The sequence below is a fragment of the Acomys minous genome (genome assembly GCF_964271855.1).
Source record: "Acomys minous genome assembly, chromosome: 2".
NCBI lineage: Eukaryota > Metazoa > Chordata > Mammalia > Rodentia > Muridae > Acomys > Acomys minous.
In genome coordinates, this window is record NC_140484.1 from 54,856,499 (window position 1) to 54,869,968 (window position 13,470).

At 53.6% G+C, this 13,470-nt stretch overlaps 1 protein-coding gene across 4 annotated transcripts in view; it reads left to right on the plus strand.

The window, feature by feature from the left end:
* Positions 1-1,050: 1,050 nt before the first annotated feature.
* Positions 1,051-13,470, plus strand: part of CTTN (cortactin) — a 34,620-nt gene continuing 22,200 nt past the window's right edge. For 3 of the 4 annotated variants that reach the window (XM_084772080.1, XM_084772082.1, XM_084772083.1), the window contains exons 1-7: positions 1,051-1,189; positions 5,758-5,851; positions 7,159-7,245; positions 7,588-7,661; positions 9,583-9,712; positions 11,924-12,034; positions 13,315-13,369. In XM_084772080.1, the coding sequence (XP_084628206.1) occupies positions 7,159-7,245; positions 7,588-7,661; positions 9,583-9,712; positions 11,924-12,034; positions 13,315-13,369 (457 nt within the window). In that variant the 5' untranslated portion in view covers positions 1,051-1,189; positions 5,758-5,851. Of the gene's footprint in view, positions 1,190-3,547; positions 3,649-5,757; positions 5,852-7,158; positions 7,246-7,587; positions 7,662-9,582; positions 9,713-11,923; positions 12,035-13,314; positions 13,370-13,470 lie in introns of those variants that run through there. The other variant, XM_084772081.1, reaches the window with a different exon arrangement.

Here is a 13,470-nt window from a genome sequence, read left to right on the forward strand (position 1 = left end):
ATCTCTAGCCTCCTCCCTCTTTCATCTCTTCTCCTCCTTCAGAGAGGGGGGCGGGTGTCAGTCCTTGTTGGGGTGGCCTGGACCAGACTGTCCTGTTAGTGCTCCCACATGCCTCTGCCTTGGCTTTGTTACACAGTCCAGGAGCACCTGCCTAGGGAAGGGGCCATCCATAGTGGGCTGGCCCTCCTGTAGCAATTAAGATAACCAGGTCCACAGAGTAGCCTGAGTAAGATAAGTAGGTACACATTTGAGACTTATTTTAAAAGCTAGGCTGTGAGTTAATGCAACTAGGACATTTTGGACGAGCAGATGGACAGATAGATAAATGGATGGTTGACAGGTGGGTGTATAGGTGGGATGCTGGTTAGTTTTTTCCAACTTGACACAAACTAGAGTCATCTGGGGAGACGGAACCTTAGGTGATGAATTGCCACCATCAGACTGGCCTGTAGGCAAGTCTTTGGGGTCATTTTCTTGGTTATTGATGTAGAAGGGCCCAACCCATTGTGGGAGATGCCATCCCTGGCCACATAGTCCTGGGATGTGTCAGAAAGCAGGCCAAACAAACCAGTAAACTGCACTTCCTCAGGGTCCTTGCTTTAGTTCCTGCCTGAGTTCCTGTTCTAACTTCTCTCAGTGATGGACTGTAATTTATGAGCCAAATAAGTCTCTTCCTCCCCAAGTTGCTTTTGGTCAGTATTTTTTTAAAATCACAATAGGAACCCTAACTAAGGTGTGGATAGATGGAGGGATGGATGAACAGATGGATAGATAGATGAGTGGGTAGATGGGTGGATGGGTACATGGGCAGAAGAACAGACTGGTAGATGCGTGGGTAGATGATTGACAGGTGTGTGGATGAGGCTGTGTAGATCCGCGCCTGGGTGGAGAGCTGCATGGTGGTGGATGGGCGGATGCAAAGCTGGCTGAGAGATGGGTGTAGGGTGAATGTGCGTTGGACAGGGCATGGCAGGTGCTTCTAAATTGGCTCCCCTCAGCTGACTGGCGTCCAGGTCGCCATCCAGCGTCCAGGATCTGCAAACGACTAGGAATATGGGGCGGGGCCGGCCTGGAACGGGGCGGGGTATCGCAATGGCCCCGGATACGGCCCCGCCCCCGCGGAACCGGAAGTGAGCGGGCGCAGGGAGCGGCGGGGCGCGGCGGGAGCCTGGCGGACCTGGCTAGCTGGGTGAGTTGGGGCTGGGGGATGGGCGTCCTAGAGAGCTGCTGGGGGCCGGGAGGGTGGTGGAATGCGTTGTCAGGGTGCAGGGTCTGAACGAGTGGTCGGGGTGCGGGGCCGGGACCTGGGGGTCGGGACCGGGACCGAGGGGATCCGGGTGCGGGGCAGGGATCGGGGCCTAGGGATGCAGGGACAAGATCCAGAGATCGGGGCCTCGGGGTGCAGGGTCCGGGACCGGGGAGCCAGGGTTCAGGGCCAGGACCCGGGGATCGCGATGTGGGGCCAGGATTGTAACTTAGGGTACGGGGTCGAGATCGGGAGTCGGGGCCCGGGTTACAGGGCTAGGATCGGTGGTTGGGTGCACGGCTAGGATGAGGTGGTGGTGCTCAGGGCCAGGATCGGAAGACCCAAGTGCTGGGCCAAGGCCATGGGTTCGCGGTGTGGGGCCAGAATCGGGGGATTGGGGTTCAGGGCTGGGATTTGGGGGTCGGGTGCAGGGGCCAGGATTGGAGGCTCGAAGTCCCAAGTTGCGGGATCTGGATGGGGGCGTTGGAGCGTGGATCGGAGCAGGGTACGGAGAAGAGATCGGAGGTTTCGGGCTCCGGTGCTGGGCGGTCATCCGGTCATCTTTGGAGTACCCGAGTGTGGTGAGCCGGTCTGGCTCAGAGGGGGCGGGGCCAGAACGCTGGCCCAAGATTCCTGGGCATAAAGGAAGGGGTGGGGTTCCAGGGTAGGATCCCTGGACGAAGTGCAAAGCTGGCTTGGGGTGTTCTAGGGTAGTCAGAGTACCGAAAACCTAGGGACAGAATGAAGACCTGAGGGCTGAGGGAAGCTGGTGGGGGGTGGGGAGACTCTAGTTGTAGAATCTGGTGGAATGGTGAGGGCCAGAGGGGGGAAGCTAGTGGGCCTGGTGAGCCTCGGGTTCCAGAGCCTAGTGGAATTATGAGGGCCTATGGGAAGTTGGTAGGGCTGGGCAGCCCTTGTTCCAGGGCCTAGGAGGATTAGGATCCGGTCCTCTGGGCTGAGCGGAGGGAGAGGCCAGCAGTTGGGGAGGGGCCTGAGCACCTGAGGGAAATTTGCAATGGGGTCAGTGGAAATCCAGACTGCTAGTTTGCGTCCTGGAGCTAGGGAGCCTGGAACGCAATCCGCCCCTCCTCCTGGGTGTGTGCCCAGTCACTGCAGAGGTGTTTGGGCCTGGTCTGTTCCCCTGCTTCCTCTTGGTCTGTGAGGGGTGGGGTCCTCTGGCCAGAGAGAAGGAATTCCATCTTGTGCCCAGTGAAGCAGAGACTTCAGCCCTTCCTGGTAGTTTGACCTGGCTGCACTGGGCCTTGTCAGTAGCCCGAGACCCAAGTAGGTTCTCACCACCCAGTAGGCCCCCATGGTCAATGCAGACAGACCCCTGTCCGCCAGGGGCCAAGCCACTGTGGATCTGAGGGCCAGCCTCAGCACCGCTGGCTCCCCCCAGAGTGAGTCACCAGTTCAGGCCCTGAGTCAACAATACTGCTTCTCTGTGTGGCTGAGGAGGTTTTCACCAGAAATTCGAAGGAGGGAGATGCGGGAGAATGCAGAGCTGGGCTTGAAGAACTGATTCTGGTATTCGGCTCCCCAGTAACTAGAAATGGAGCTGCCATTGGAGCACCCCTTGCCCCATAGAGCCTATTTCCCGCATGCTTCCGTTTCTGTTGCCACTGAACTCTGTGCCGTGCTAGACAGCTTCTCTAACCAGCTCCAGCCTTAGCCCCAGAGCTGACCTTTAATGGAGACACTAACAATCACTGCCTTTAACACCTTGTAAATGCCGGGGAATATAATTGGCCCTTCAGACTTTTAGCCTGTTACTAGGGAAGGCGCCTGCTCTAACAGGGCATCATCCTAGGCACTGTTGCCTCCTTGTGCCCCGTGTCTTTGTCCTGGGCATGGTAGAGTCTGCCTCCCAGCTTGTCTCTTGCTGGTGTCCTGGGCAGGCTAGCCTCTCTGTGCACTGCCCTTACAGGCCTCAGTAGGCATGGGGTTGGGACTGGCCTCTCCACAACAACTCCTGGCCCAGCTGCCTTCCTTTTTGTCTTTGCTTGCTGTGCTGTAGCTATCAGGATCTGGGCCTCAGGAGGCTGGATTCCTCCTTTCTATGACTCAGTTCTCTCTGGCTGAGCTTTGTGCTGGCCATGCGGGGCTGAGTGGCTTTCTCTGTCTGCATCCTCTTTCTGTGCTTGGCCTTTGCACTGGGGGAGGCTTCATCTTTTCTTTGACCTGTGTTTTGTATTGGCTTTATTAAAATATAGCTCACCCCACACATGATCACCCACTTAAAGGGTTTGGTGGTTAGCACCATTGTGCAGCCATCACCACAAGCAGTTTTGGCCTTCTCAGATACGTAGAATATGCATGCCTGTGGTTCCAGCGGCTGGGAATGCTGAGGCAGAGGGCCTTGAGTCCAAGGAGTTCTGGCCAGCCTGGGCAACAAACCTAGAGTGAGTCTGTCCATCTGTTCCCCTCTCTTTCTGCGTCTCCCTCACATTTCCTTTTTGGTGGTGGTTGGAATGTATTTGGGATGGATCTCTATAGCTTTGGTTAGCCTGTAAGCTCACTGTGTACATCAGCCTGGTCTCAGACTTGCAACCACCCTCCTGCCTCAGCCTCCTGAGCGTTGGGATTCTGGACTGGGGGTACATACTACCAGGCAGGGCCTCTCGCTACACTCTGTCCTTTAGAAAAGAAACTGGATACCTTAGCCTTGACTTCCCACCAAACTAACCCTCCTCCCATACCGCCACCTCCCACATCCCTTTGCCGGGCCTTGAACACACAAAGCTTGTATCTCCCACCCCTGCCTTTCTCTTCCCTTGTTCCTTCCACACACACCCCTCCCCCTTCCTTTTTTGTTTGTTTGTTTGAGATGATATCTTTCTGTAGAGCTCCTGTGCTTAAGTGTCAACCCCCAACCCCCACTGTTGCCTAGTATCTTTGTCATTAAACAGGTCAGCTGTCTTTTTGACTAATGCTTAGTAAAATCTCTTTATATGCTCTTGAATCCATTGTTTGAAAGTCATTCTTCTTCCGTAGGTCAACTTGTCACTTGTCTGTTTCTTGGCAGGGTCTCATTCTGTAGCCCAGGCTAGCCCTATGCTCTCCATCCTCCCGCCTCAGCCCCAAGTGCTGGGTTCCAACTTTTGCCATACAGGCTCTTGTTGGTTTTGAGGCGAGGCATTTAGATAAGAAGGCTCAGAGGGCAAAGGACACTTGCTGCTGGGCATGACAACCTGAGTCCAGTCCCTGGGACCCACACGGTAGCAGGAGAGATTTGGGTTATTAGTCCTCTGACTTCATAAACATGCCATGGCACGTGTGCTGCTTCACAGATACATGTGTGGACACAGACACATGCATGCACACAAACAAAACAAAACAAAAAGACAGGCAGTCCTGATGCACACAGAGCTCGTCCTCAAGTATCTGTTCTGTTTTGTTTCTTTTTGGTTTTTTCGAGACAGGGTCTCTCTGTGTAGCCTTGGCTGTCCTGGATTCACTTTGTAGACCAGGCTGGCCTTGAACTCACAGAGATCCACGTGTCTCTGCCTCCCTGAGTGCTGGGATCACAGGCCTGTGCCACTGAAGCCCAGCATGTTGCTGTGTTCTTGATGTAACATCTGAGAAGTTATCAGCAATCCCAGGCAGAACCATCCAGTTCACTTCGGTGGTTTTGTGTGTGAGAGGCGGGGCACAGAAGCCTTATTTAGATCCAGAAATTGCACAAGCTCATTTTCCAGTTGGTTGTTTTTCGTGATTGTAAAGTTGAGAACATTGAGTGTACGGCTGGGGCCATAGCTTGGCTACAGAGTGTGTCTGGCGAGTGTGAGAAAGACCCTGGGTTCAGCCCTGATCACTGGCTGCGTTAGCTGGCTTTTCATATGGGTTCTGGGATCAGGCCCAGGTCACCAGGCTTGTGCAGCACACAATTTTATCTGCTGAGCCATCTCTCCAGCCCTGGTGAATAGGCTCTGGCTAGTGTTTTGTTTTGTGTTGTGAGGTAGGGTCCCATGTAGCCCAGGCTGCCTAAGGATGGGGTTGATAGAACTCCTGGTCCTCAGGCCTCGACCTCCCGGTACTGGGATGACAGGTGTGCACCATTGTGCCAGCTCATTATGTTGGCCTCTTGAGAGAGGCTGGCCTGTGGTTTGGCTCTCTGCCATAGCTAGGGTCACAGGCATGTGCTGTGTTGGGCTTCTGTTACTGTTTGTAAGCACAGTAATGAAATTTCATGGCCTTTCTCCTTTATAAGTTAGAGCGGACAAGAAATGAAGCGTCTCAGCCGTACAACGAGCAGGGCACGTGCTGGCCACAGAGGCTGAGGTCTCAGGTTGCATTTGGGCACGTGTTGGGTGGTGGATATGGGTCTTGGGCCCTGTGGGCTAAGCGTTCTGATAGTAGGAGGCCAGTTTTCTTGTCTGCTGATGTCATATGCACTCTGTGTATTGGAGGGGGGAGGGGTGGACTTTGAGGTTCTCTAAAAGTGCCTCCCAGGGGTTGGAGTGGGATTGCCCAGAAAGCCTGGTGCTGAGCCTCAAGTCTTCTCTTCCCAGGTGATCACTGACCATTGCAGATGCCCTCACATTCCTCCTTGAATTCCTTGGATACGGATAGACTGTGAGCTGCCTTTCCCAGCAAAAGAGAAAGGTCTGTGCACTGTGAAGGCCCCGGTAGGCTCTCTCTTGGGTCAGGTGTGGGTAGGGCTCTCTCTCCCTTCCTGACTACACAGGGAGAGACCTGGGATAGATGAGGAGACAATAACCTTTTCAAAGGAATCTCATGCCAGGGTCTGGGAAGATAGTTCAGTGGGCAAAGTACTTGCTGTGCAAGCATAAAGACCTAAGTTTGGATCCCAGCATCCAAGTAAACACAGGGCATACATCTGTGAAGTGCTGTGTGTGTGTATGTGTGTATGCAGCATCAGGCAGATCCCAGAGTTTGCTGGCTAGCTAGCCTAGCCCATTGGTGAGCTCAGGGTTCAATGAAGAGACACTGCCCGTTCCCCCCCCCCCCAAAATGTCCTAGCAAGTTAAGATAGCCGTCATAGTCCGAGGAAGTCCTTGAAGCCAAAATAATCTCTTTAAATTGTGATAAAATAAACATAACATGGCATTTGCCTCGAGGGACACTTCGGGCACACTGGAGTCCCATGCCCCTGGGAGCTGCCCCTAGAGTATGTAGTCACCCTAAGACTGATCAGGGGGAGGTGCTCACTGGGTGGAGAATGTGCATCCCGCCCCTTAGTTGATTTGAAATAGGGTCCTACTCTGTAGCTCAGTCTGGTCTGTCCATAAACTTGTAGCAATCCTCTTGCCTCGGCCTATCTACTGCTCAGATTATAGATATGAGCTGTCATACCACTTTGACTTTTTATTGTAGGTGTATGGGTATTCTGCCTGCATGCTATGTGTCTATACACCACACTTGCAGTGCCCACAGAGGCCAGAAGAGGGCATCAGATCCCCTGGAACTGGAGTTACAGACAGTTGTGAGCTGCTCTGTGGGTGCTGGGAACTGAATCTCTGTTTCTGGAAGAGCAGCAGTGCTCTTAACCTCTGAGGCATCTCTCCAGGCCCAACCTTTTTTTGTTTTTGCTTTGTTTTTTGTTTTTGTTTTTTGAGTCAGGGTTCTTGACGGGTTCAGAGATCAGTAAGTAGGCTGGTCAGTGGAGCCCTGCAGATCCTCCTGTCTCCACCTCCCCAGTACTGGGGTTATAAATGTTCCCATTACATCGAAAAAAAATTTTTTTTAAATTGGATGCCAAGGCAAGCACTGGATGGCGCTGTCTCCCCCCCCCCCCCCCCCCGGATTCTTAATATGAAGCTTTGATTCTTTCAGGTGTCCTTGAGTTCAGTGACTGCCCTCTGGGGGAGGTGGCTTCCTAAGGGTTTGGATCAGGGCTTCTCTGGGGTCCTGGGGTGACCCTCCCAGGTGACTCTCTGCTGCTCTTGTAGATGTGGAAAGCTTCTGCAGGCCACGCCGTGTCTGTCACCCAGGACGATGGGGGAGCCGATGACTGGGAGACGGACCCTGATTTTGTGGTAGGAGTCACCAGCCTGCTCTGCCTTACTAGGTGTTTGCCTCTGAGGTTCCCAGCCTGGCCCTGCACCGAGCTGGTTAATTTCCTCCAGGCCATGGGGTATAGAAGTTTGTCATGCTGGTTAGGGCGTGGGATGTACTACCTACTTATCCAGGGTGGGAATACACCATTCAGGATATGGGGTGTGCTAGTTAGAGTGTGGGATGTATTAGTTAGGCCTCAGGGTGTACTAGTTAGGGTATGGGATGTACTACTTCCTTCTCCAGGGTGGAGATAGTACTAGTTAAAGAGTACAGGATGTGCTAGTCAGGGTGTGGGATGTGCTAGTTACTTCTCTTTGCAGAATGATGTGAGTGAAAAGGAACAAAGATGGGGCGCCAAAACTGTGCAGGGATCGGGTCACCAGGAACACATCAAGTAAGTACCTTCTGGCACTCCACTCTGCTACATGCCCCCCTCTGTATGGTGAAGCAGTCAGAGGGGCCTCGCCTTGCTGCTCCAGGTGGCAGTCGTTACAGGGGCTCGTGTTTGTGGGCCTCAGGTGTCAGGCGGGCACAGACAGTGGACGTGAGGCCTGACTCTCGTCAGCCATGTTTTTCAACACAGAACGCAGTGGTGTGAGTGTTCGCCTCTAAGCGGCAGTTTTTGAGGGTGTGAGGTGGCTTTGAGTAACTTGGACCCCAGCCACCTCCTTCACTTGGATCATTGTCTGCCAATTGTCCTGCATCGCGGAATGTAGAGTTGACGGGAGCCAACTCCACGCGTTGAAGAGGCGGAGAGAGGAGTGTGGAAAGCACCGTGCCGTGGAGTCTGACCCTTTAGAAATGCCAACTGTACAGAAGCTCGCATCGTTGCCTGGAAGGCACACCCCCTGCCTCTGCAGACACCCAGATGCTATTTCAGGCCCCACGGGGCTCAGAATACATCCTTTTTTTCTCACTTTGGTATTTTGGCTGCAGTATCTTTTCCTCAGAACATTCAGTCAGGTGCCCAGAAGAGGACTCTGTGGGGTGGTCCCTAGGAAGATTTTAGTTGTTACTTGTATCTATCTTTAATAGAGTTTCCCTGTCTGGTCTCTCACCAGGCTAGAGACATCCTTTTCCACAGTGGCTCTCTGGACCTGATCGTAGGGTAGCTCACCCTTCCTATGGCAGAAGCTTCAGGTTTCCATAGTGGTTGTCACAGGTGGTACAAGGGATATGGGGGCCATTAGGAGAGGGAATGGATTTGAGAGGCGACCAGGGATCTGGCGACCAAGTGCCTGGGAGTCTCCTTCCCCATGGTTCTAGAACCCATTGGAGAGGGCAGATGGGAATGCCCATGTGGCTCTCTTGATGGGTTAAGATTCCAGTAGGGGCCATATGGGCATCCTGTGGTCCCCCTCAGGTTGTTGGGGTGGTATTTCTCTTGCTGCTCATCGAGGTCCATGGGTCCAGGTTGGTGTGTGTCTGTCCACACTCTCGGGCTTGTTCGCATGCAGAGCTGTGGGCTCCTGAGTCTTCCGGGTTGGAAGACCCTTTGCTCACGCAGTGCCTCAGAGGAAGCTGCTTCCAGGCATCCAGGTTCTGAGTGTGACCTCTGACCTGTTTTACCATTGTTCCCTGTCTTAGTTTGCCCTGTATTGCTGTGATAAACACCCTGAGCAAACGCAGCTTGGGCAGGAAAGGGTTTGTTTCACCTTACAGCTTAAAAAATCCATCGCTGGTGGAAGCCAAGGCAGGAACTTGGAGGCAGGAACTGATGCAGAGGCCATGGAGGAAGGCTTCTTGCTGGCTTGCTCCTCATGGTTTGCTTAGCTGCTTTCTTATGCCATCTGGGACCACTAGGCCAGGGGTAGCATCAACCCCCAGTAGGCTGTGCCCTCCCACATCAGTCATCAATCAAGAAAATGCCCTACACGTTAGTCTGATGGGGGCATTTTCTCAGTTGAGGTTTCCTCTACCGAGATGACTCTACCTTGTGTCAAGTTGCCAAAATGCTAACCAGCACAGCCGGCTTCTGGTGACCTTGGGGTTTTGGAGGGGAGCTCTGCGGGTGGCATTCACAGAGCTGTGCCCTCTATCTGCTGATCTGAGGGGCAGTGTTGCTGTGAAGGGCAGCTCAGGTTCAGCTGATCTGCCTCTAGAGCCAGCTGCAGGGTTCTGTGGATTTAGATCCATCTTCCCTCCCCCCCCCCCCCCCACACCCCAACCCCCGTACAAGCCATTTTCAGAGCCTCAGGACAGCGACCCAATGAGAAACCGCAGACACACAGGGCCATGTCTGCCCCTGCTAGTCCAGCTGGCGGGTAGGTGCGTGCCTGGCCCCTGCCATGAATCTTCTTCCTCCTCCCCGCTAGCATCCACAAGCTGCGAGAGAATGTCTTCCAAGAGCACCAGACGCTCAAGGAGAAGGAGCTGGAAACAGGCCCCAAGGCTTCCCACGGCTATGGCGGGAAGTTCGGCGTGGAGCAGGATAGGATGGACAAGGTGAGTGGCCGCACAGGCTGGGCCGCTGGCCTACATGAGTACACAATGCGGGCGGCAGCCCCATTTTTCCTGAGTCACAGTGCGCAGTGGGGTTTGCCAAGGGCGAGGGCTGCTCTGAGGGGTCCTCTGTAGACTGCTCGCTAGTGAAGCTCTTCTGTGTCTCTAGAAGCTCTTTTTCAAATTGTCAGAGGCCCTCCCTCACATGGCAGGAAGTGGATACCCACTTCCCATAAAGTCAGCCACAGCAAAGAGAGCTACAAGGACAATGTGGGGAGGCTTGTAATTTACCAGGGGCATGCTTAACCACAGGCTTAAGTGTTGGTCTCTGGCTCTCATCTGCTACGTAGACTGGGCCTCCCTTGCCTCAGATCTCATCATCAAACCTGTGGCTTAGGCCTCATCAAACCTCGCCCTTCCTTCATCCTTTTGTGCCCACCTGTCTTGGCATCTGTTTTCCCTTGTTGGCTTCTCATTGTTGCCCTGTGCTGTTACTCTGGGGAGACACGCCCTTCTGAGCTTCCCCTAGAACACCTTGCCCTCAGCCTGTGCATCGCCTGGTCTTCTGTGCTGGGTATCAAATGTTGTAAGTGTGCACTGCACCCTGCCACACGTCTGCGGCTGACTGTTGTCGGTACCCAGGCTGCTTCTAGAATCTTCAGTTCACCTCCTCAGCTGGATACCCATCAGTGCCTCTCAAGCAGTGGGTGACATCAGACAGAGTCGCTGGTGCTCCGTCATGTTGGCCCCCTAGGCCTTGTGCATTGAGTAGAGGTTAGCCCTTGGCTTGTGTGAACATTTGAGAGTAACCTGTTGTCAAAAACTGGAAAGAGAGGTGAGTTCCACAGACCTCCCCAGCCAGGCTCATCCAGGCCTGCTCACACTTGTGGCTTGCCAAGGAGGCTTCCTGCCTTCCCTGTACGTTGTAGGTCAAGGCAGATAACAGATGTGCTTCTGCTAATACGAACCTGTAAGCATGCACTCAGTCAGTAGGTTGGAACCAGGGCCAGCTGTCACTTCAGCCCCATTTTCTCTTTAATATCCTTCTGACAGACAGTCCTGCTGGGAAATCTCTTTGGCATGGTTGCCTGTTTGATCTTTCACTTACAGTTTCTGTGTGTAAGCCTAGCAGCCCACGAGGGCAGGCCACTGTGCTGATGGGGTTTCAGAGGCTATGGCTTGTGGTCTGCCGTCAGCAGTTGACCACAGCTGAGCCTGGGAACGAGAGAGTCCTTCAGCCAAAGCTTTCTCTGTAGACTGTTTGGGTATCACTCTTTAAGGGACATTGAGGTCAGTGATATGCAGAGCAGAGCCCAAGGCCAACTAACCAAGGAAGGTCTATGGTGCACAGGGTTGACTCTCCCTGTAGGCCAGTCAGAATTGGGGCTCTGTGTTGTCAGGTGGGCCAAGAAGACAGGTTCAGAGGCCTAGGGCCCTGTGCATGCCCACACCAATCTTTTGTCCTTGTCCAGGGAGGAGCCATACAGGCATTGTCCACTATGAGAAAAGGCCATGGGACTGCTGTGCGGGCAGTGGCATCACTGACAGCTTGTGACAGTGCAGATATGAGAGCCCAAATTATGGAAGGGGCTAGGACGGGGGTCTGCTAGCAGCCTGTAAGTTGGTGTTCCTTGCATTGTCTGTTGGCAGATATGCAGCCTTAAGCAGAAGGCCCTGGGGGCCCTGCATCCTTTGACAAGGGCTGATGTGAGGCTGCTGTGCGCATGACAGCACTTGGTTCCTGTCTGTGTGGCCTGCATGTCTGGGAGGTGTGGCATGCACGTCTGCATTGTCATGGAAGTACCTGTGTCTGCTTCAGCACAGTCACAAAGTGTGTGCCTCGCTTTGACACTTGAGTCACAGCCTTGAAAACACCCAACTCTGAGAGAGTGACTGACATAAATAGGTCTTCCTGTGTGTACTGCAGGCTCTGTCCTTTGTTCAAACCCGGTTCTGTCAAGTGCCTATCTGTAGTCAGGAATGTTAGTCTAGAGGATCTATAGGTTTGGGGTCCACAGTAGAGTCCTGCATTGGGGCTCAGGCAGTTCAGGGCCATGTCCTGCGAGTCAAGGCCTCTTGAGGGCAAAGGCCCACCTCTGACAGGGGTGTCCTCCTCTTTGTCCCAAGTAGCAGCAGTAGCAGAGTGGCGGAGTATGGTTGCCGTGCCACACTGGGCATGAATGCATAATGCCACATCTTTGTGTTTTGTTTCAGTCAGCCGTTGGCCACGAGTACCAGTCAAAGCTTTCCAAGCATTGCTCACAAGTGGACTCAGTCCGGGGCTTCGGAGGCAAGTTCGGTGTCCAGATGGACAGGGTGGATCAGGTGAGTGACGGACCAGGGGCTACAGGCTCCCTGCCACAGCAGCAAGCTGCTGTGTGGCTGCCCTTTTGGCTAGCACAACAGTTCACAGGTGCCCTCCGGACCCCATGGGACTGCAGGAAGGGCATCTAAATAAGAACGTACAGCCTTTCTGGCCTTTGTGAGGGGTGCTGACTATCCAACGGGGAACAAGCAGTGGCGCGGAATGACTGACAGGCCTCAGTGTGCTTCCTGCAGGCCTCCCCATGTGCCTAGCCTTTGACTGGGCTATGCTATGCCTTTTTCATTGTCTCCTCTGGATGGATGTGATTGACAGGTAGAGCCCTCCCTCAGCGTGGGTTTGCTGAGCTGTGTTCTTAGTGTTCGGAGGCTCTGTAGTACTGGGGTTGTTCTGATTATCCCAGTCTGGGGCTGTCAGTGGAACAAGGAACCACATGGCTTTCAGTGTGTGCCCAGTCTCTAAGACATAGTAGCTGAGTCTGACTTGTCCCTTTCTGAAGTAGGGGAGGTGCAGAGTCCTAGCCCTAGGTTACACAGAAAGCAGAGTGGACACTGAAGTCAGATCACCACACGGTCTCATGACAGCCCTGCCATACTGTTAGTGTTCTCAGCAAAGCTTGTGTGACAGAGGAATTAGTTCCAGATCAGCATGTTGTGCCTGGAATAAGTCAGCCAAGCTGGTGCCAGGAGACTGCGGGGGATGGAGGGGCCTGCACACACACACCCGTGCAGTGATCATTGTATATGTTCTTTGTTTAGGAAAGGCAAATTTTACAGGTCAGAATGAACATTTTTTTTTTTTAAAGCCTGGCTCACACCTGTATTCCCAACACCTGAAAAGCAGAGGCAAGAGGATTACCATGAGTTCAAAGTCAGCCTGGGCTCCAAAGTGAGACCCTATATCAACAAACAGAAAACCCAACCTTCAAGGCTAGGGAGGCTCAGATGTTAGTGTACAAGCCTGAGGACCTGTGTTTGGACCTCAACACCCACACAACAAGCAGGCCCACTGTTGGGGTTATGGAATAGGGAGGAGGCAGGAGGATTGCTGGAGCTTGTTGGCTGCTAGCTTGGCTTTGGTTCAGTGAGGGACCCAATCTGCCAGGAATAAGGCAGAGCTAGAGCAGGACACCAGACATCCTCTTCCGGCTTTTGTACTTGGGTGGCGCACACCCTTCCCCAAACCAACATCACCAAAAGCTTTGTTCTCTGTGTGCCATGAGTTCAGATGGGCCATCGCCATGGTGTTTCAACTGCCTATCCCTTATGTTTTTGTCCTGCAGTCTGCTGTAGGCTTTGAATACCAGGGGAAGACGGAGAAGCACGCCTCCCAGAAAGGTAAGGGGAGCGCTGGTGCAGGGAGAGGCAGGGAGACCTCCGCTTTCTGCTTTGGGCTCCAGGGCCATCTGGCTGTGGCAGGGTGTGTGTCCTCACTGTAG